Here is a 24,013-nt window from a genome sequence, read left to right on the forward strand (position 1 = left end):
AGGAAGAGGCTAGAGATAGATAGTAATCAACATTTCAGAGAAGGGAGGCTTTCTAGTTCCTTAGGCAGGATTTTGTACTTTATAGAATGGAAATACCCATTTGTTCTTCTGTCACTAACTTCTATATTAGCATTTAAGGATTAATTAGTAATTGAGCTAATGTTATCATATACTCTTCCATTCTAAGTAACAAATGCAAAATTTTCTATATCAGTCTTTAATAGTGTTTGTTCTAAACCATATAAAATCTCACCTGATAGCTTTTTGTGGCTCAACAAATCATCCTTTTAGAAATGACATTTAGAGACTATTAAACTATGAGGTGAAGACTCTACTTTGATTACTGACCAAACTGAAAGAGCACTTTTTATCATCTTATTCCTGCTTTTTCTATTAACAGTGCAGAATCATTGTGGCTCCTCCTCATCTTTGCTCTGTTGGAGAATGAATTTAGCATTTTGATTTTATTGACTGGGACACTTCACTAGCTTCAGATTGCAATACAAATTGTTGTTAAGTTGTTGTTGTTATTGTTGTTGTTGTTGTTTTTTGTCTGTCATGGGGCTTGAACTCTGGGCCTGGAAACTGTACCTGGTCTCTACAGCTCAAGGCTAGCACTCTACCACTTGAGCCACAACTCCACTTCTTGTTTTCTGGTCGTTAATTGGAGATAAAAGTCTCTCGGACTTACCTCCCTGGGCTGGCTTTGAACTGTGATCCTCAGATCTCAGTCTCCTGAGGATTACAGGCGAGAGCCACTGGCACCTAGCTGGTTGTTAAGTATATTAAAAGATTTCAATTTTTGTTTTAACTGCCACACTTGAAGATCTCATGACTCTTATCTTGTAACTATGAAACAGATTTATTTTACCTAGAGTGTTCTCAAATTTACTCAAATATCAAACAATGTGAGAAAATATGAAGCATTAGAGATCAGATTAGCATTTTGACATAACTTTTTTGTTTCTAGGTTCTAAATTTTATTTTATTTTTTGTTATAACAATGGGCCTTGACCCCAAATTCATGTGATTTTTAATCAAGGGCACTATGGTTGAGATTAAATTTGAGCACTTTCCTTTCCATTTTGGTTTTGCAACAAAATCTTACTCACTTTGCCCAGGATGGACTAGAACTGGTAGTCCTGCTGTTTCTGCCAGCCAACTAGGTAGATAAACAGATCAAGGACCATTGTACCTTGCTCCATGTTCTGCTTTTTTCCTACCATCTTTTCTTCAAGTTTATAAGATGATAAACAGATTTCTTTTCCATATTTAATTTTGTTTTATTTTGTATTTTAAGCTGCCAAATTTATACAAGCAGTCTCAATACAGAAGTAATTAAACAGAAATTTTGAGTGTTTGTTTTTATAGGTCAGGTAACCATGCCAGGGTGAATCTATCATAATATAAATTTCACAAAGTATTTTCATGTGATTGCTACCATATAAATTCAGTATTTGAATGCCTAGGTGCTGGTGGCTCATGCCAGTAGTTCTAGTTACTCAGAAGGCTGAAATCTGAGGATCCTGGTTCAAAGACAGCCTGGGCAGGAAAGTCTATGAGACTTTTATTTCCAGTTAAATGAAAGTGGAGAAGTGGCTCAAGTGTTAGAGTGCTAGCCTTGCGTACTAAACTGAAAGCTCACGGACAGTGCCCAGACTGAATTCAACCCCCAAAACAGACCACACCATTTAATATTTGAATCTGTATTTTAACAGGTTAAACATTATGTGTCAGAATTCTTACATAAACGAATTGAGATGTAAACTCTAGGCCTTGGCCTTTGCTTATTTAACTGATTACTTACATGTAAAATTTATCAATACTAATAAAAAGCATGAAAGAACACAGAACAGCCACAATTACCTTCCATGTATATACATCTAAAGTTTTGTCCCCCAAATAACATCAGAGATGTTAAAGAAGTTTTTATAGATGTTTTACATACATAAACACATAATCATAAGCTCTTTTTCCCTTTACAGGTTTCTCATATGTAGCCCATTAATTTAAATACATTTATGAGAACAAAATATGCAGACTTCATTAATCTGCTCATTAGGGAGGTAAGCTTCTTTCTTTGTTTAAATTTATGGTCTTATTTTCTAAATACACTATGAAGCATATTAGGTTTGTCATAAAACCTTTCCCTCTTTTCTTACCCCCAAAATGGAAAAACTCACCACCAGTGTCCTTAGTCTGCTAGTAGATATCGAAGATGATCATGAGCTTCTAACATTTCTCCTCTCTAATCCCACATATTTTTTAAACCATGTTTTTATTTCCCTAGAGAAAAAGTTTGTTCAAGTTTTCTTTGTTTGAGTGCTAGAATATTTTTGGAACTGGAACTTTGAACTAAATGACAAAAATATTCTGCAACACTATCACCTGAGAGATTAAGGTCTCCACACTAGTGAGGAATGGTTTGGTAGGCTGTAATATTTGTCCCACTTCGGTGGCTCCCAGTGTGCCCATGATATGTAAATTGCCAGGAGAGCTTGTTAAAACTCAGGAAACCGCGATCCACACTCAGAAATTTGGATGCAAATGGTCTCAGGGGACACCCAGGAAGTTGAATGTCTGCCAGAAACCTAGATGCTGCTGTAAATGGTCTGAGCACCACATGTGGAGAACACTTGGTTAACGCCATGTATTTCTAAAAATAAATATACTTATTTTTCCCTACATACATGAATCTGAAATTTCAGGCCTGTTGTAAAACTAGAAATTAATGCTTATATTCATCTATGAAACTGGATTTATATGGATTTATATGGATTTATCTCAGATTTGGAGCCCTTAGGTTGGTGATCCGTTATGATGGCTAAGGATATGAAAATGTGATAGTGAATGATATGTGATATAGCGAATGCAAATATGTGACAGAGTGATTAAAAGAATTGTGAAATCCTCTTAAAGGAGCATTGTCACCTGGCAAGATCACACTTGGGAAGATACATTGAAATTTACTAAAATATTTGCAGCAGCTTTCTAAGTTATTGGAAATAAATGTAAAACCACATTCTCTCGGTGATTTCTGAGTATTCCTCCTACCTTTGAAGGTATTGGGTTTTTTCTGTACAAGAGCCTATCATCCGTAAATAGGAATAACTTGATGTCTTTATTTCCTGCTTGTATCCCAGTTCTTTCTTTCTCTTGCTTTATTGATCTAGCTCAGAATTCAAACACTATTCAATAAGAATGCAGAGGTAGACATGTTTGCCTCCTTTCGAGCTTCAGAGGCAATGATTTCAATTTTTTCATTTAGCACAAGGTTAGGTTGTGCATAAATAACCCTTGTTATTTAAAGGGACATTCTTTGTGTTCTTAGTTTCTCAACGGATTTTATCCCAAACGGATATTGAATTTTGTTACAGATTTGGTTGTATCTATTGAGTTGATCATATGATTTTTGTTCTATTTATGTGTCATGTCACATTTTTGAATTGGTATAATTTGAACTATTCTTACATACATGGAATGGTGCAAACAATATTTGTGGATGATATTTTATTACTCTATTTTTGAACTGGCATGTTTTTGTAATATGGGTGTGGTGATGGTTACTTGTGGTATTTCTATAAAATCACACAGTGCACTTTAAAAAAAATTATACTTTACTTAGATCTACTTCAGTTTAAGGTACGAAGCTCTTAGTCCTGCCTGGAAATAAATACAAGAATCTAGGACAAAGCTGCTCTTAAGACTTTCCTAACATGACCAGACATCCTTCAAGACCTGTCAGAAAGAAGAGACCAGGGAATTTGAATGATTTGAAAGATCTAGATAGCTGTCAATCATACCTAGCAGAAACACATGTAGTGTTTACTTTTCTGAGGCCATGTGAGCTGTACTCTATTTCCACAGTGACATCTAAGGGATAGACTGATTCCATATCAGGTGGGACCATGCCCTTCACTGGACAAGTTATCCACGGTTTAAACTTCTCAGTAGGTAGATATCAGATCTCTCCCTTTTCTCTATGGTCATCTCCAACCCTGACATTATGACCATGTGTTCATATGCTCTCTGACCTACTGTTTTGTCCTAATTGTAGTCCAATGTAATTCCCCAGTGTGATTCAATATGGAACAAGATGCTACCTTTCATGATAATGCCTCACTCTATACCTTTCTGCGATATTAGAAGCCATAAACTATGTTTGTCCTGCTTGTCTTATAGGACAAGTCATTATCACACCTAATCTCAATTATGAGTTTAAAGTGTGTGGGATATATTGGTTTATTTTGTAGGAAGATTGCTGTTCTGTTTCCAGAAGTGCTGCCCTTTCTTTTTTTTTTTTTTCTGTTTTTTATTTACATCTCCCTCTTGATGAAGGATCTGGGATTATTTTTCAGCCTCCTTTTCACTCTTCTGTTTCTCTTGGCTTGACTGATGTCCTGTCACCTCTTTTTTTTTCTTTTTTTTTATTCCAACATGCCTTCTCTCTGAAATACATTGTATCCTATATGTTCATATATGTTTGTATTTTAGCTTTAGTGTCCACATAGGAGGGAAAATAACCCACCTTTGTTTTTCTTAACCTGACTTATTTTACTAGCTCAGACAAAAGTTCTCCAGACCTTACTTTAACCAATAGGAGATGAGCACAGTAGTGCATGTCTGTTACTTCAGCTATGAGAGTGTAAATTATGATCATGGTCCAGCTCAACTGACTTTATTTATTTATTTATTTATTTATTTATTTTTGTTTGTTGTGCCTGAACTTTGAGCCTAGGCGCTGTCCCTCAGCTCAGCCCAAGGCTAGAGCTCTACACCTTGAGCTACAGCACCACTTCCAGCTTTTTCTGCTTATGTAGCGCTGAGGGATTGAGCCCAGGGCCTCATGCATGCAAGGCAAGCACTCTACCACTGAGCCACCTTCTGAGTCCCTCAACTGATTTTATGGAGCTGGCTTAAAAATAAAAGACATGAAAATAATCGACATTAAGAGATATGGAAATTAAATAGAAATGGCAATAAAAGACCTCCTATCCAAGAAAAGCCCAGGACCACATGTATTCACAGCTGAATTATACAAAGTCTTCAAAAGAGAACTCCAATACTCCTCCAACTCTTCAATGAAATTGAAAGGGAAAGATCACTACCAAACTCATTCTATGAAAGCCAGCATAGTCCACGTTCCAAAACCAGACAGGAACTCATCAAAGGAAGAGAACTATAGACTCATCCCTTTGCTGAACATAATAAAGTTGTGGCCAACCGAATTCAAAAACTAACCAAAAAATCATACACTATGATCAAACAGGATTAAATATGTGCAATTCTATTAACGTAATTCAACACATCAACAGGAGCAAGAACAAAACCATCTCAACAGATGCAGAAAAGGTGACAAGATGCAACACCCCTTTATGATAAAAATCTGGAGAAGCTAGTAATCCATGGAACATTCTTCAATATAATAAAGGTACTATATGGCAAACTTAAAGCCAGCATTATCTTTAATGGTGCAAAGTTGAAACAATTTCTTCCAAAATCAAGAATGAGTCTAATCTCTCTATTGTTCTTCAATATAGCACAGTACAGGAATTTCTAGCAAGAGCAATAACGCAAGAAATAAACAAAAATGGGATGCAAATAGGGAAAGAAGAGGTAAAACTATCCCTCTTTGCAGATGGCATGATTCTGTAAAGAACTCTATAAACTGGATGCCAGTGGCTAAAGCCTGTAATCCTAGCTACTCAGGAAGCTGAGATCTGAGGACTGAAGTTCAAAGCCAGCCTGGGCAGGAAAGTCTGTGAAAATCTTATTTCCAATTAATCACCAGAAAACTGGAAATTGCACTGTGGCTCAAGTAGTAGAGTGCTCACCTTGAGCTGAAGAGTTCAGGGTCAGCACCCAGGCCCAGAGTTCAAGCTGTATGACTGACAAAAAAAAAGAACCCTGTAGATTCCTCTCTCAAGTTCCTTGAGCTGATTTGAAACTGCCAAAATAGCAGGGTATATAATTAACCCACAAAAACTCAGCAGCTTTTCTGTATGCCAACAATGAAAAGAGCAAGATTGAAGTCAGGAAAGCAAACTACATTTGTAATAGTCTCCAAAATACTTAGGAATTAACAAAACATGTGAAGGACTCTATGATGAAAACTTTAAAACTTGAGAAAGGAAATAGAAAGACTTCCATGCTTTTGGACTGGAAACATTAATATCATGAAACTGGCAATAGCCATTTGTGGATATCCATTTATGCATAGCTATCCATAAATTTAATACAATACTCATCAAAAATCTTAACAATATTCTTCAATAATATAGAAGAAGCAATGCAAAAATACATATGGAATAACAGAAGACCTTGATTAGCAAAAACAATCCTTAGCAGGAAGAACAGTGCTGGAGGAATATCAATACCAAACTTCAAACTCTATTTCAAGGCCATGGTAATAAACACAGTTTAGTACTGGCACAAGAATAGACCTGAGGACTAAAAGAATAGAAGACCCAGAAATGAACACACAGACCTACATCCACCTAATATTTGGGGAGGGTACGGGGAAACATAGAAATGGGACAAACAGTAAATCAACTTGGCACCACCTAATATTTGGGGAGGGTAAGGAGAAACATAGAAATGGGACAAACAGTAAATCAACTTAGCAATGATACTTACTAGACACTACTTTGGAAATGAACTTTGAAATGTGTGGGAGTGGCAGGTCAAGAGGGAAAAAACTGGGAGGAAACAAGAGAAGAGGTGACATTGTTCATAAAGTAATGTATTCAATACCTGACTTATGTAATTGTAACCCTCTGTACATGATCTTCACAGTAAAAATTTTAAAAAGAAATATGAAAAAATTGTTGGTTATTCAAAACTGGGCATAATATCTTTATGAAGACTTCCATAAAAGAAAAATGAAATGTTTAAACTATGATAAATAATCTAGAAAATAATTTTTTCTTAGTCATTAAACATTTGAAAATATTAGGAATGGTAAAGTATTGTAAATATAAAATATACTGACCACTTTCTATTGATGTTAGCTAGTGCAAGTATTTGTGTTTCAGGCACAATATTTTGAAATACTTGAATCACAAAATGATAAAATCATGTAAGTTATAGAGTGACATGGCCATACTTTTGCTGATATATACATAAATGGTTTCACAGATTTGGAAACAATATGGTCAAGTTGAAGAGTTTGAGAATTTATGGTATTGTTTGTTGGACTTGAGAAGAGGTAAGCTGTTAAGTTTTTACCATGAATTATAAGATAATACACTGAAAATAACTACTATATGTCAAATTGTTAAAGACAAATTATTTTCTTATAAATTATATTGAATCTTATGGATTCAAGAGAAATACAGTAGGTAAATTTTGCTGATGAATTTAGTAATGAAATACATAATTGTACTGGTATGTAAAAGTGATCTGTAAAACACAATAGTTTTTAAATGGCCATTTGAAATTAGAAGATTTTTGTAAAAATTATGAGTTGGGTTGTTGGTAGATATTATGACTTTATTTTCTAGTTGTCATTGTAATTTTGCACACTCCTGGTTTATCTCAATGTACCTTGGCTGTTGTTGTGTTCACGTGTGGATATTTGGGTGTTTTTATATTGGGGATATTAGAAAGTATTGGACCTAAATGATAAAGTCACAGTTGTTAACTTTTTTATTTTAAAAGAACAAAATTGCTTCAGTGACTTAAAAAATGGAATGGAGAGTTTATATAATGAACACACACATATATTATATCACTAATCTATAGAAGAGACATTACTGCTGTCCATTGTCATTAAATGATGAAGAAATTGCAGTTACTAAAGGAGCACATATGGGTACTATTGTAAACACACTAACAATGCTGGAGATAAGCTATTTCCCCAGTGAAATAGCTACCCAGCAGTAACTTCCCTAAAGCTTTCTTTAGGGATTGATTCTTCAGGCTGTAGATTATAGGGTTGAATGTTGGAGGTATTATTGCGTAAAAGATGGATAACGTAAGGTCCAGAGCAGTTGGAGAGTCTGAAGTTGGTTTGAGATATGCACAGATGCCTGTGGAGAGGAAAAATGAGACAACAAAAAGGTGGGGCAGGCAAGTGGAGAAGACCTTAGACCGGCCTTCAGCAGAGGGTATTCTTAGAACCGTGGAGAATATGTGGATATAGGAGAGAACAATGGAGATGAAACAGGCTAAAGCTACCACAGCCATGAATGCAACCACTCCAATGAGTGCAAGGTAATCATTGGAGCAGGAGAGCTTGATCAACTGGGGGATATCACAGAAGAACTGGTGGATTATTTTGGCTCCACAGATTGTGATAGAAAATGTGGCAGCTGTATACAAGATTCCTGAGATGCCGCCACTTACCCATACAGCTATCACAGCACTCTTACATCTTCTGGCATCCATGATGAGTTCATAGTGCAGTGGGAAGCAAATGGCTACATAGCGGTCATAAGACATCACTGTGAGAATGGCCACCTCAGCCCAGGCCAAAGACGTGAAGAAGAACACTTGGAGCATGCACTGAGCATAGGAAATATAGCCATTGCCTGTGAGGGAATTATGAATGGACTGGGGGACTGTGACAGAGATGAAGGAGAGGTCCATGAGGGAAAGTTGCTTCAGGAAGTAATACATGGGAGACTGGAGATGCTCGTCCAGGGTTGTGATGGTGATGATGATGAAGTTGCTTGTCAAGTCCAAAAGGTACATCACCAAGAACAGGCAAGCTTGTAAAATCTGCAGCTTGTGATTCTCAGAAAACCCCATGAGGAGGAACCCATTCATTTTGGTTTCATTTGCTGTAATCATTTTGAAAATACAAATTGTGGCAGCACCTGGAAAACAAAAGGTTTGGTAAATTAAATAAAACACTAAAAACTGTTATTCATTTATTTATCATTATGTATTTCAATAATTAATGGTTAATGAATTGGTATTCCTCAGCTAGATTTTTGAGAAACTGTGATATTTATCATTAAAGCTTGAGTTGTTTGAATATTCTTCATTCCTGAATCCTTCCTAGCCAACAATACAGTTGTCATTTTGGGGGGTGGAGGTCACATGTTTATTTATCATTTTGTATTGTAAAGGTCATGTACAGAGGAGTTACAGTCAAATAAGAAAGGAAATGAATACAATTTGCGTCAAATATTTCTGATTCCCCTTCCCATTTCCAACTCAGATAAACTTACATTAAAAAACAATGGTACCAAAACGAAAAACAGTGATAGCAGGTGGTAAACCAAAGTGTGGAGAATGAAAGAAACAAAATAACTTCACACAGCACACTAAAAAAAGAAAAAAGGAAAAGACCTCTTTTTTCCATATCTTGTAGTTCATTTTGATTAGCATCAATTTATAAGGTCATATGTACATAGCTAATAAGCTATTATGATTATGGTCATCATTTTGAAAGGCTTATTTTGGATCCAGGGTCCAAATGAATAGAGTCAATGCTGTTCCTATTACTATTTTATTTAATTGATTTGCTACTGAAATCAACATTACAACTACATTGAGAACTAGGTGCTTATTGTGGCTTACGCCTGTAATCCTAGCAACTCAGGAGGCTAAGATCTGATAATTGTGGTTTGAAGCCAGCCTGGGCAGGAAAGTCTGTGAGACTCTTAATTCCAGTTAACCATCAAAAAAGCCAGAAGTGGGGAAATGTCATTCTTTCTTAGGAAATGGAAAGACTTGGAAAAAATTATATTAAGTGAAGTAAGCCAGGCCCAAAGAAACATAAGTCCCATGTTTTCCCTTATTTGCAATAACTAGTATGTGTCTGAGACAAGCAATGTTGAGATAAGTTGATGTTAGGTGAAATGAACCCCAAGATAAGGACTCAAATGTTTTTTTCCTTCATGCTATTTCTTTGTTGCTTTGTATGTCCATCCCCCACGGTTTAAAACCTGTTTTTGCTGTATTTGATGTTGATATAATTTGTGGAGGGGAAGGTGGATCCATTGCAACATGAGATGTACAAGTCGTTATGTTGAAAAACGAACTTTACAACTTTGGCAGGGGAGAAGAATGGTAAGCGGAAACAAAGGAGGAGGCAACAATGCTTGATAAAAAATGTACTCATTACTTTGCCCACGTAATTGTAGCCCCTCTGTACGGCATTTTCACACACACACAAAAAAAGGCAGAAGTGGAACTATGGCTCAAGTGGTAGAGTACCAGCCTTGAAAAAATTCTGAGAGCTCAGTTTAAACCCAAGCACTGAGTTTGAGACCCAGAATGAGTGTATATGTCTGTGTGCATGTACTCACTCTGTCTCTCTGTTTCTGTCTCTCTGTCTCTCTGTCTCTCTCTCTGTCTCTCTCTGTCTCTCTGTCTCTCTGTCTCTCTCTCTCTCTCTCTCTCTCTCTCTCTCACACACACACACACACACATGCAGATGAAACCCCCAAACCAAAATATTACAAAAAATTTAAAAACATTTGATGTCTAATTTTATTGTGTGAAATATTTTTGGTATACAGTAACTTCCATTTGATTCTTTGCTTTATTTCACAGATCTTAATATGATTTGTTATCAGATGACATAATCAAATAATTTTGACCACTTGATACAGTAAAGAAATACAGTGAATTACTTTGAAATGGTGTTCAAGTGTAAGGAAAGCATTCAAATACCCACTGTATAATTTCAGAAAGAGATTGCAGATATACTTGATTGATATTTCTGACCAACAGTAGAAACATTATTTCGTTTATGATCCAGAATTTTGACCATTGTAGGATGGAAATTGGAAGAACTCATCCCTCAGTGCAATGTGGATATGTATATGTGTGTAGTCATTAATAATGACTCACATACTTTTGTGTATTTTTACTGCCATCTAAGAATTAAGTCAACAACTGAAAAAAAACTGCTGTGATAGTAGCTTGAAACTTACCCACTTTCCAGGCGATGTGAAATGCTATAAGTGAGATTTTAGGTTGTGTGTGTGTGTGTGTGTGTGTGTGTGTGTGTGTGTGTGTGTGTGTGTGTGTGTGTGTGTGTGTTAAAACATATCTTATTCTGAGAAAGATACATAGGAGAATTGCAAACATTGAAGTTCTTGTGCTTCCCCATTACTTATCAGTATACGAGGTACTTTTGCCATCTCTTTCCCATCTCTTTTTGTCTTTCTCACAACTTCTCTTTTGTGAAGAATGACATTGACATATAAACTTTCCTTTTCTATATTCTCCAGCCTGTCAGACATCAGTGGCTTCACATTGCAATGCATATGGCCCCTAAATTAACTTCAAAAGTTTCTAAATGTTGCTTTAGCTGCCATATCTGAAAGCCTCTTGATAGTTATTCCATAAATATGAGTCACAAGTTGAATCTAACTTGAGTATCATGAGACATTATTTCCGCATACAAAAACTTACTTTCCATGTTCTGAATTTTTGTGACACTGTTCTTTAAAATGTTTCAATCATACAAAGCATCATTGTCATCAATTTTTATTCACTTAATATTTGAATGTGAAGACTTGATATAAATGGTTTTCAAGAAATTATAAATAAAAAATTGAACCTTGACTATTTTGACCATTTTTGTGATGGGCAATACGATAGATTTCATCAAAATATGGACTTCAATTCACAAAACTAGTTTACTCTTCTTTAAGTAAAGCCTCCTTAGTCTCCTTTTCATAGGAAATATAAATTTCAGAACATTTATATACACAATGGGGACATGCATTCCAATCCTTGGCTTCAATAATTCATACCACTTCCTTTTAAATCTATGAACACTCACAAAGGGCACTTTAGAACTTTAGGGGAAAGCCACAATAACATTAGCAAACATCTATGTAAAGCTTTGTCTTTCCTACTGATACCAGTGATTGTCTGCAGAAGTGCTACTCTTTAGTAACAGAAAAACAAGAGATGTTAACTTTTCCAATTTCCTGGTTTTCCTCTAAGGGTGCCTAATTGTAATCTATTTGTATGAACTAACCTTGTAGACACGGCCACATTTTCTTAAGGCCAGCTCTTTCTTGTGGGAATGAATACTTTTGCTTTTGTTAATTCAACTTGAAGAATATAATATTCAGTCAGAATTGCCATAATCTTTTACCTTTTCCTTGATCCCAGCTTGGAAAACATACCATAGAGTTCTTGATGTCTGGGTAGTCGTGTGAGAAGCTGATACCAGCTTCAGATGTATCTTCTCTATAATTACAGGGGTTTTTAAAAACACACTGCTTCCCTTGAGGAAGAGCTGTTTCTTTTTTTTTTTTTTTAAGAGAGAAGGCTATGATGCATGATTTTAAATTGAATGATGAAATATTCTGCCTCTCTATAGACTTGGAACCATTAAAATTTCCACACAAATGGATCTTGGCATGGTAGAGGTTTTTTTTTTTTTTTGTAGATGTAAGAATGTCTGCAAATACAAATCCATTTCCAGTGAAAGGAGCAGATAGTAAAGCCTGGGACATGTATGTAGTCCTAAGACTTTCCAGCGAGACAAAAAATACCACTCACACATTATGATCACCTCAGCCACAGTTTTGATGGGATAAGGCTTGAGTTTATGGTCACTCTTCAGACAGAATCCGCAGGAGCAAATTGGTGAAACACAAAACAATGAATAGACAAACACACTGTGGATGCACACAATTCAATATTTTTCACCAATTACAAGTGAATTCATTATGGACATTGTATAAAGGGAACTTAACTCAATACGCGATTAGAGAGAATAAAAAGTTGAAATTACAAATTTTTTAAAGCAAGAGTAAAAGTTGCTTTGTTAAGTTTGAGGAGGTGTGTGTGTGTGTGTGTGTGTGTGTGTGTGTGTGTGTGTGTGTGTGTGTGTATGTGTGCAGACATTAAAACAATCATAAAAGAAAAAGTCAATAATCTAGAGTGCATCAAAAAGGAAGTCATTTTGATTGATAAATATCAGACAAATGAATCAATTCCCCTATATATACTTGCAGACATATTATGATATATGTGCATAAGTGAATATCTATAAAATCCTCACTTGAAAATAAGCAACCATATGACTATGTTTCTTTGGGCCTGGCTTACTTCTCTAAATATAATTTTTTCCATGTCTTTCCGTTTAGTTATATCAAAAATGAACTTTACAACTTTGGTGGGAGGGGGAGGAGGGTTGGGTGTGTGGGTGGGGGGAGGATGGGATGGGAAGGGGAAACAAAGGAGGATGCTACAATGCTTGATAAGAAATATACTCATTATCTTGCCCATGTATTTGTAACCCCTCTGTACAATATTTTCACAATAAAAAAAATAATCAAAATTGGGGCTGAGAAGGTGGCTCAGTGGTAGAGTGCTTGCCTTGCATGCACAAGGCCCTGGCTTTGATTCCTCAGCACCACATAAGCAGACAAAAATAGCAGGAAGTGGCACTCTGGCTCAAATGGTAGAGCGCTAGCCTTGAGCTGAGGGACAGCACCCAGGCCCAGAGTTCAGGCACCACGACTGGACTCCCTCGCCCCCAAAGTAAGCAAAATCACCAGGTGCTGGTGGCTCATGCCTGTAATCTTAGTTGCTCAGGAGGCTGAGATCTGAGGATCAGGGTACAAAGCTATCCTGGGTAGGAAAATGTATGAGACTCTCATCTCCAATTAAATACCCCTCAAACTGGAAGTGAAGCTGTGGCTCAAAGTGGTAGAGCACTAGCCTTGAACAAAAAAAAAATCTCAGGGATAATGTCTAGGCCATGAGTTCAAGCCCGAGAAGCTAAAAAAAAAAGCAGAATCTTTGAACAAACACTTTAGAAGTAAAATTACATGAATGAATAAAAAAATCCATGATAAAAGAATCACACTCATTAATTAGTAGAGCAACACAAATTTTTAGTTCAGTGATATGTCCACTATATATATTCTTTCCAGAAGCCTTTACACATCAGTGGGTGGAATTAACTAATACAATGTTTTTAGTAAGGTGAAAGAAGATTCTGGATGGTTATCTCAGCTAGCAATGAAATAGTACTATTTTATAGTTGATATATATATATATATAAAACTCCAGATTCTGGAGACAAAGCATTTTCAAAGCGAGATATATAATGATCTGTGACTCAGGAAAAGAAAAACAAACAACCCACTGGTTTGATGTAGACAACAGATGGTTGAGTGTTGTCTTTTGATCCAACTTACCAATCTATGTCTTTTGATGGGAGAATCAAGCCCTTTAATATTGGATGTTAAGATTCATAGTATATGGTATCACATTACCCACCCCCCTAGATTTGGTGATTTGTCTCTTCTTTTCCTCCATGTTCATCTGCTTATCACATAGGGTTTATTTTCTCTACCTATTTATGTTCATGTTGATTTTCTGTATGAGGGATGTCTTTAGTTATCTTCTGTAGTTTTAGTTGTTTGTCATGGAATGTTGTTATTTTCACTTAGGTTATGAATAAAAGCTTGGCTGGATACAGTATTCTCGATTAAAATTGTTTGCTTTCAGTGCTCAAAATAATGTTAAATGAAGTCAGGCCCAGAGATACAAAGGATGCATGCTTTCTTTCATATGTGAAAGCTAGATCTAATTTATAAATATCAAGCAAACACATACAGGTCTGTATGGAAGTATACACAAACATATTAACCAAAGTATGGTATTTGCAAAGGAGAATTAAAAAATGAACCAACAGTTAAACAACATGAATACCAAGAAACTAGTGCTTGAAAGGTATGGGGTTGGGTCAGGGGAAGGGTTAGGTGAACAAAGAGAGAACGGAGGGTGGGAGAATGCAGTCATAACATTCAATGAATAAGCTATAAAACTAGGCAAATTAAGGGGAAAGGTTTGGGTTGTGTGGAATAGGGATAATGATGAAAGTAGTGATATCAATGAAGATGTATTATACTTATAAACTGATTTGTTGAATGGTAACCTCATTGTACAACTACTTTAAGAGAATAAAAATGCAATTAAAAATACATGTAAATTCTGAAAATCAGAAAACCTCATGAGGAAGAATCCACTCTCTGAGGTCAAGTTGATCATGGTTACTGAAGACTCAAAGCTTATTGCTCTGTAAGAAGCCAAAGAAGAACAAGAAAATAATGTGTGGTATTTCTGGTAACTCTTTGTTAATTATCACAGTTTCCTTAGCACAGAGTTACTGAAATTGGAACCAACTTGTCACTATTGTGGTTAATCTTCAATTCTAGAAAAAAGTATTAGCAATACTTCAGAAATCAAAAGTTAAAATGTAGCCAATAAGTCTTTAGCTTTTTTTTTTGTTTTTTGAAATACAGTTGTCAGAGCTGGAAAATTTGATTGTAATACTAGAAGTGACTTTGTCTTCAATAAATCGCCAAAAATGATACATAGTCATCATCATATATAAGATACCTTAGTCTTGGAATGATGTGCCAAGCCTCATACATTAAGTATCTCCAAGGAAGTTACTCATATGACCTCAGAAGTAGATTTAAGAACAACCTACAGGCCAATATAGAAGAGATGTCATCTTGTGGAAGCACAGTTATATTTCTCATTTTTTAGTACCCTTTGTCTTGTATATCATTTTATCAAATTTCACTTCAAATACTAGCACACAATACTAGCAAATGCAAAAGACAACAATTTGTAACTAGTTTTGTATTTTAAAGTATAAGGAAATAGTAGCACAGTGTGAATTGCCTACTACCTAAGGCAAATTAATTAGGAATAATATGAATTCATAACATTTTTAGTATCTGAGAAAAGCTGTAAATACTTCAATGAATATAATAAAATATTTTCCATATCTCTGAGTTGACATTCACAGTATATTTTGCTGGTAAAACTAAAGTACATTTAAATAATTTGGGGGTTTTATATTTTCATGAATTGGGATTGTTAATGTATTTTTTTTGTTGTATTGTGGTTTGGACTCAGTATCTTGCACTTTCCGGATAGGTGCTTAACCACAACCTTTTCCCTTTAGTATCTTTTGAGATATAGTCTATGTTTATGCCTGGTCTAGCCTGTACTGTGATCCTCCTATTTAAATTTTCCCCAAACTGAGCAATAAGTATACGCCTTTATGTTCAGGTTTTTGTTGACGGAGATGTGGTTTTGAAAATGTTTTGCCTGGACTGGCCTTGAACTTCCCGTCTCCTCTTTTCCACATCCCAAATAGCTAGGATCACAGATGTGAACTCACTGCATGAGTAATAGAATGGAAAATTTGATGTTTTGTTTTATTTTCGGTTATTGGGCTTGAATTCTGGGCCTGGATGCTGTCCCTGAGCTCTTCAGCTCAAAGGTATTGCTCTACCACTGAAGCCACAGCACCTCTTCCTGTTTTCTGGTGGTTAATTGGAGATGAATCTCGTAGACTTTCTTGCTGGCCTGGCTTTGAACTGTGATATTCAGATCTCACCCTCATGAGTAGCTAGGATTACAGGCGTAAGCCACCAGTGCTCTGCAGATTTGATGTTTTTAAGAGATGAAATCTGGGGAGTCCAAGTAGTGACTGCGAAGAGTCATGACCATACAGCATTTAGGAAGTTCCTTCCTGTTTTTGGCCTAGTGTTGGTAGAAAGGAGTGCAGCTGAAACTGTAACCAAAGGAGACATTATGTTTCCAGAAAAATCTCAAGGAAAAGTATTGCAAGCCACAGTAGTGGCTGTGGGATCAGGCTGTAAAGGAAAGGGTGGGGACATTCAGCCAGTTAATGTGAAAGTGGGTGGTAAAGTTCTTCTCCCAGAATATGGAGGCACCAAAGTAGTTCTAGATGATAAGGATTATTTCTTATTGAGGGATGGTGACATTCTTGGGAAGTATGTAGAGTGAATCCATCACTAAAATGGCATCCTGTGAAGCTGCCCATTCCATGGGAGTTCTGAGATCTTTCATCACATAAATAATTTCCATATTTCCCTTTTATAATTTGTTGGTAACTAAACTAATGCTATCCATTGTCTCTAAAGTTTAACTTCATGGTTCTGGTATAAACATTTCCAAGTAAAACATGTAAATGAAAACAAAAGATATGAATTCTCCTCAAATTTAGCTGTAAATTCAGTCTGATGGCTATTAAAATCCAACAGATCTTGGTATTGTAGAATTGATACAAGTAATTGTATAATAACACAACCTGAAGAAGAAACCTAGAGCAAGCATCCATCACCAATATCTCCAATATCTATGATGATTAGGTAGGATATTGGCATAGAGGAGATTATTTAGACTAAGACACACCGCACTGGATTTACAATAAATGAGATACTGCAATGATGTGTTGCTCTCAACATAGTCTTTCAGTGAATTGGTTTAGAACTGTTGAAAGTTCTTTGGTTTGGATCTTGTTCTCTGTTATTATTCATGAAAGTGATTCAGGTGTATTTAGAACTGAGTGTGTAATGCTCAATAACAAAACTTCCTTAAAAGTTATTGGAAAACACCACCTTTACAATGTAATAAACAATGTGTGTATTACATTTGAATTTTTTATTGTATTTGATTTGTTTAGGGAAACAATACACTAGATTTGTTTTGTTATATTTGTTTATTATATTTGGTTTGTTTAGGGCAAGAATGCATTACCAAAGAGATGAAGATCAGTGACTAACATTTTAGTAAAGTTGACATCTTTATGATTCAATGTATTTGTTGAATTTTAAATATCTTTGAGAGTATTTTGACTATTTTTTGAATTATAAAACTACTGACCTGGTGGAAAAAAATTATTGAGCTTGGCACTGATGGCTCATGACTATAATTTTATCTAGATAGAAGGTTGAGCTCTGAAGATCAAAGTTTGAAGCCAGCCTAAGCAGAGAAATCTATTTCCAGTTAATCAGAAGAAACAGGCAATGGAACATGGCTCAAGTGGTAGACAGCCAGCTGTGAACAAAAAGTTTTCCTGAGTTCAAATTCTAATATAAACAAATAAGTAAACAACTGATTGAGACCCATCTCAGAAAACCCAGAGTAATATGTGCTGAGGGCCTGGGTCAAATAGTGCACCATATGCCTGACAAGCCCAAAGTCATGAGTTTAAACCTCAGTACTGCCAACCCTCCTCAACTTTTCTAAAGTAAATATTGATTTCCATGAAATATTATAAAAGGTTCATTTTATATATTTTATTAGCGCAGATTAGTAATACAGGGTGTTTCATTGTGACAGTTCTACACATGCTTAAGAGTACTGGATCATGGGCTGGGAAGGTGGCTCAGTGGTAGAGAGCTTGCCTTGCACGCATGAGGCCCTGGGTTCGATTCCTCAGCAGCACATATGCAAAAAGAAAAAAGCCAGAAGTGGTGCTGTGGCTCAAATGGTAGAGCACTAGCCCTGAGCTGAAGAGCTGAGGGACAATGCCCTGGCTCAGAGTTCAGGCCCCACGACTGGATTCTCTACCCCCAATAAAAAAAGAATGCTTGATCAGAATTCTCTTTATCACTCACTCTATCCCCATTTCCTCCTTCACAAAGCAATTGCAATAGATTTCACTGTTAATATATGTACATAAGTACTAGCACTGTATTCTACTTCCTTCTTTTACCCCCTCTATTCACTGTTCACTCTCAATATTAGTCGCCTTAAGGAAGACCTATATTCCATTGATATCATTCATTCATAAAATATCTTTCATTATTTTATGTTAAGTTCTCAATACTCTTATATCTTGTATGTTACTATTAACCCCCTTTATTACTCTCTAGACCCTTTACTTACTCTACTATAATTCAATAGCTTTCAATGAATTTCCTTAGGCTGCCTTATAAAATATTGACACAACCAGGAATAACTTCAACTAAGTTACAGTTACTCATTCTTGGGATATTTTAAATGCATAGAGATCGACATGAAATATAGGAAATTTAATTACAAATGTATATTTTTAAAATGAAAGTGTGAGCAAGATCAATTTGTTACTTTGATGATGATAAATACTGTTAAATAATTGTATAAGAAACAAAATTTAAGTATAGACAAGCCATATAGGTAATTTAAAATAGGAAATTTCAAAATAAGTGAAAAAAGTATTGAGATATGATAAGAGCAGAAGTTGTTGAAAGTGACACTAAGAACAACAGAGGGAATTTAAAATCTTCCTCATAGGATAAAAATTTTAAATGTTCATTTATTATAAAAGTATCATTTCTAGGAAAAAATGAATTAAAGCTGTCAGTGCATCATTGTGTAAATTAATGACATTGGGAATGCAAATGTACAACTAAGAGTGAACCCAATTAAGTGTGCAAGTTTGGCCAGCTTTATTTACTTTTTGCTGATATCACTTCAACCCCTTCTTTACTTCCAGCTTTTTGCTGATTAATTGGTGATAAGAGCCGCACTAACTAACTTTTCTACCCTTGTTGGCTTCAGACTGCATGGTCCCCCTCTCTCCTGAGTAGCTAGGACTATGGACATGAGACACCAGTGCCTGGTACTTTTTAAAAGTCAATTGATAAAACCCAATATGCTTCCAGAATAGATAGAGAAAACATTGGCTCTGCATTACGGGTTACACACTCTCAGGAGGCTCTATGACCTGCTTCTTCTGTTTCTTCTGTTCCTTTTCTTACTCAGAAAACCTTCTAGCTAATCCTTTTGAGCTTTCCAATTACTTATATATTTTGAATGATTATTGATCTCAGGAATGAACTGATATTTACCAAAATGAGTGAGGACATTCAAATAGCATCCAGGAGAGTAACAGAAGATGAGAAAATTACGTTATGGACCTTTAATGTAAATCATGCAAGAATCAACATCATATTATTTAATTAGAAAAAAACCACCTAGATCTAATGAAGAAGGTGTACCCCTGCATTCCAGCTACTTTGCAGGTAAATACCAGATTTTTTAAAAATGTTTTAAGGACAGAGCTAGTGAGAGCTTCCCCGTTTCATCATGGTCTGGCAGCATGCTACTGTCATCCTAAGTATATAGGCAGTATAGGTACGAGGATCACAGTCATATGGCAGTCATATGTTGTAAATTTAACCAGTTGGGGCACAGTTCAAGTTGTAGAGATCTTTCCTTGCAAATAAGAATCCATGAGTTAAAACCTCAGTATCACCAAAAAATTATTAATAGCTACATAAAATATTCAAAATAAAAACAGGCATAGGAGTTAATGTACTTTCCATGTAATTCAGTAGGATAAAAAACCCCAACAAATCAATGAAAACAATATTTCAAAAATTGGGTAGAGCGGGTGCCATTCTCTTAATCCTGAGATGGTAGCTGCTCAGGAGATTGAGATCTGAGGATTATGGCTCAAAAGAAAGTCCCTGAAACTGTTATCTCCAATTAACCACCAGAAAACTGGAAGTGGTTCTGTGACTCACAGTGATGGAGTTTTAACCATTGATCAAAAAAGCTCAGGCACAGCTCCTAGGCTCTAAGTTCAAGCCCAAGGCCTGATACATAAAAATTGTTTAGAAAGCTATCATTGGTACACAATTCAAAGAGTAAATAATGTGTTCATATGTTATTGTAAAGGGGTTAAATAGTTAATGAGCTAGTGGATTAAAGGTATGATATAAATTTATTTATGGAAAATGTTTCTTGCCATGATTGTTAAAACTCATCTTCATTCTTAAGGAAAACTGGAATACTCACTCTAAGAGACAAATGTATTAGGAAGAGATAGTATATACTAGAAAAAAATCACTTTTTTTGTTGGTCATGGGCTTGAACTCTAGGTCTGGGTGCTGTCCCTCAGCTCATCACCACAAGGCTAACACTTAAGCCTCAGCACCACTTCTGATTTTCTGGTGGCTTCATGGAATTAAAAGTCTCACAGCTTTCCTGCCTGGGCTGGCTTTGAAGTGCAATAGTCAGAGGTCAGCCTCCCGAGTAGCTAGGATTATGGGCATGAGCCACTGGTGCCTGGCAAAATATCACTTTTTAAAAATATATTTTTATAATCTCTAAGTAAGTGTTCAAAGGAATTGCCATTCCACAAAGGACTTTATGAATACTTGCTTTTCACTGACACTACATGTTTAAGGAATTCTGCTAATAAAAATTTCCTGGTGTACAAGATCAAAGATGGATCAATTACATGAAAAAAAACATTTATTTCTTAGTGCATTGTCTGTCCAACACTAACTTCTGTACAGCTCTCTTCATGGCCTCATTCCTCAGACTGTAGATAACAGGGTTGAGTGTTGGGGGAATTACTGTGTAAAAGATAGAGAGAAAAAGATCTAAGGCAGTTGGAGAATCTGAAGTTGGTTTGAGATATGCACAGATGCCTGTGGAGAGGAAAAATGAGACAACAAAGAGGTGGGGCAGACAGGTAGAGAAGACCTTAGACCGGCCCTCAGCAGAGGGTATTCTTAGAACTGTGGAGACTATGTGGATGTAGGAGAGGGCAATGGAGATGAAACAGGCTTAAGCTGCCACAGCTATGAGACTATCCACTCCAATGACTGCAAGGTAATCATTGGAGCAGGAGAGCTTCACTATTTGAGGGACATCACAGAAGAAGTGGTGAATTACTTTGGCTCTACAGAATGTGATAGTACATGTGGCAGCCATATACAAAATTCCTGTGATGCCTCCACTTACCCATACAGCTGTCATAGCACTGTTACATCTTCTGGCATCCATGATGAGCATTGGGAAGCAAATGGCTACATAGTGGTCATAAGACATCACCGTGAGAATGGCCACCTCAGCCCAGGCCAAAGATGTGAAGAAGAACACCTGGAGCATGCACTTTGCATAGGAAATATAGCCATTGCCTGTGAGGGAATTGCCAATGGACTGGGGGACTGTGACAGAGATGAAGGAGAGGTCCAGAAGGGAAAGTTGCTTCAGGAAGTAATACATGGGAGACTGGAGGTGCTCATCCAGGGTTGTGATGGTGATAATGATGGAGTTGCTTGTCAAGGCCAAAAGGTACATCACCAAGAACAGGCAAGCTTGTAAAATCTGCAGATTGTGATTCTCTGAAAACCCCATGAGGAGGAAGCCATTCATTTTAGTTTCATTTTCTAAAATCATTCTGAGAATACAAATTGTATTAGCACCTGGAAAATGAAATCATATGTGAAAGAAGCTTAAATAAGCTACCTATGTGTTAAGCACTGTTCATTTCTGCAGTTGCTGATTATAAACCTGTGATATCAAAACTATAATATATATTAATACTACTACTATGAACTTATTGTGTGTGTATGTGTGTATGTGCGTGTATGTATGTCCATGAACTCAATTCCTGGGCACTGTCACTGTTACTGTATTCAAGACTAATGTTTAACCACTTGAGCCACAGTTCCATTTCCAACTTTGTGGTGTTTAATTGGAGATAAGAATCTCATGGAAATTCCTTCCTGAGCTAGCTTGTAACCATGATCCTCAGATCTCAGGCTTCTGAGTAGCTAGGATTCCAGGCTTGAGCCATAGTTTCCTGGCCTTGAATATGTATTTAAAAAGACAGAAAGGGTCAATTGGCAAAAAACTATAATTAAATCAAACTAATGCTCATGAAGGTTTTTCTTTATTACCTACGTGTGTCAGAGATTCTTTGAAGAGCTTGGAAATTCTTTATTTAAATGACAACATATCAATAAACTGAATTTAAAGGTTTTAAATACATTGCTCATTAGTATAATAAATACACATAAAGCGTGAGCTGCAAAATGTGCTCATTTTTCAGAGAGCTATGTTTCCTTTTTTTTTTCAAAATTAAAAATCTTGATTTCCCAAACTAATTTGTAGACTTAGTTTTATCAGCATATTCATAGTCTTTCCCTCTTCCTCATTCAAGATTTGAAAACCTACCACTTATCTTCTAGGTGTACAGGTAGCTATGAAAGTACATCACAATATCTGACATTTCTTCTAGAATCACACAGATTTTAACACCATTGCTTTCCTGGAGAACAGGATTGGTTGAAGCTTTTGGTCAGAGGTATGGAGTTGTGTCTTTGAAAACACATACATTCCAAAGAAGGAAAATAAAGCATTTTCTTTCTCCCTCTGGCACCTGGATTTGGGATCATTAGGATTTCCATAAAAAGACAGAGTGTGGTGGCAAATATAAGATTTTGTTGCCTGTGGTTTCATGATTGCCAACTTTGAAGGACTTATGGATTGCCTAGAGAATTTTGAAAATTCAGGGCTCATGCTCTATATGGAAAAGTTCTGATTCAGAATGTCTCAGGTGAGAGCTGGGAAGGAAGCTGAACACCTGCCAGGCTCTCAGGTGCTGCCTGGGCTACTGGTCTGAGCTCCACACGGGAAGAAGCACTTTGTTAGCTAAGTCATGTACTTCTGAAAGTCTCATAAGAAAGTTAAAATGAGTTTTAAAGTTGCTGAAGGGTGGGCCTCCTACAAACTTAGATGTTAGTGGTCATCTTCATGTTTTACCTTGAGTCCTGGGTATTGAATCTCAGATTTTGTTCAGCTATTTCAGTCATTCAGTATGCTATTCCTAAGAAAACATGTAACAGTACTCTTAAACAACTCACCAGATAGTCCTGATTATTAAACTTTACCTTGATATTCTGTAACAATGCTTATATTTTGGATTTTCTATACTTGGGGTTTTTCCTTAAATGCCAATCAGGAGAAATAGGGTTAGTAGAGGAAAATGTTATTGATTTCAAGTTTTCACACATTTCTTTTTAAAATTATTGTGAACTTTTTATTGCTCTTCATATTATTTGTTAAAGTGTTACTCAGATAATGATGTCTCACCTGTTATCATTTGGTACTATATTGGCTTCTGTGGTATTGTGTAGGCATCAAACTCAGGTGGCCAAAGTTTGAATCCTGGTTGTACAATTTACTTTTTATTTTTTGGCAAAAACTTTGATTCCTGCCTAGAAAGTGTTTGAGGCATAGGTCAGCAAAGGTATCTAAACAATATTTTTAAGATATCAATAGCCTCAACAAAGCTGTGCCTCAATCATGTCCTTTTTATTGTTTTTTTGTTTTTGTTGTTGAGAAAAAGACTTGCAAAATTTTTCCTTAACCTCCCAAGTAGGTTAGATTGGAGGTATGTACCACCAATGTCTTTTTGGAAGGGACTTTTTTTGGTCTATGTGTGCCAGTCATGGCGTTTGAACTCATGGTC

At 36.1% G+C, this 24,013-nt stretch overlaps 1 protein-coding gene and 2 pseudogenes across 1 annotated transcript; 1 reads left to right on the forward strand and 2 right to left on the reverse strand.

The window, feature by feature from the left end:
- Positions 1 to 6,803: 6,803 nt before the first annotated feature.
- LOC138827956 (olfactory receptor 14J1-like) lies at positions 6,804 to 8,793 on the reverse strand. The gene is made up of 2 exons (XM_070023535.1): positions 7,860 to 8,793; positions 6,804 to 6,859 (listed from the first exon to the last, which is right to left on the reverse strand). The coding sequence occupies exons 1-2, from the start codon at positions 8,791 to 8,793 to the stop codon at positions 6,804 to 6,806; spliced, it is 990 nt and encodes a 329-aa protein (XP_069879636.1).
- Positions 8,794 to 16,401: 7,608 nt separating this feature from the next.
- Positions 16,402 to 16,761, forward strand: LOC138827957 (10 kDa heat shock protein, mitochondrial pseudogene; annotated as a pseudogene).
- A 4,242-nt stretch (positions 16,762 to 21,003) lies between these two features.
- LOC138827958 (olfactory receptor 14J1-like) lies at positions 21,004 to 21,936 on the reverse strand (annotated as a pseudogene).
- Between the last annotated feature and the right edge of the window lie 2,077 nt (positions 21,937 to 24,013).

Source organism: Dipodomys merriami, unplaced genomic scaffold, assembly GCF_024711535.1.
Source record: "Dipodomys merriami isolate MVZ:Mamm:240054 unplaced genomic scaffold, mDipMer1.0.p SCAF_16, whole genome shotgun sequence".
NCBI classification, from domain to species: Eukaryota; Metazoa; Chordata; class Mammalia; order Rodentia; family Heteromyidae; genus Dipodomys; species Dipodomys merriami.

Bases quoted from the DNA above. Each gene is read 5' to 3' on its own strand.
- LOC138827956 (XM_070023535.1), bottom strand. From the start codon at position 8,793: ATGATTACAGCAAATGAAACCAAAATGAATGGGTTCCTCCTCATGGGG. The intron at 6,860-7,859 runs GGGAAATAGCTT...TGGAAGTCTTCA, and splicing joins GCTGGGTAGCTATTTCACTG to TAAAGATATTATGCCCAGTT.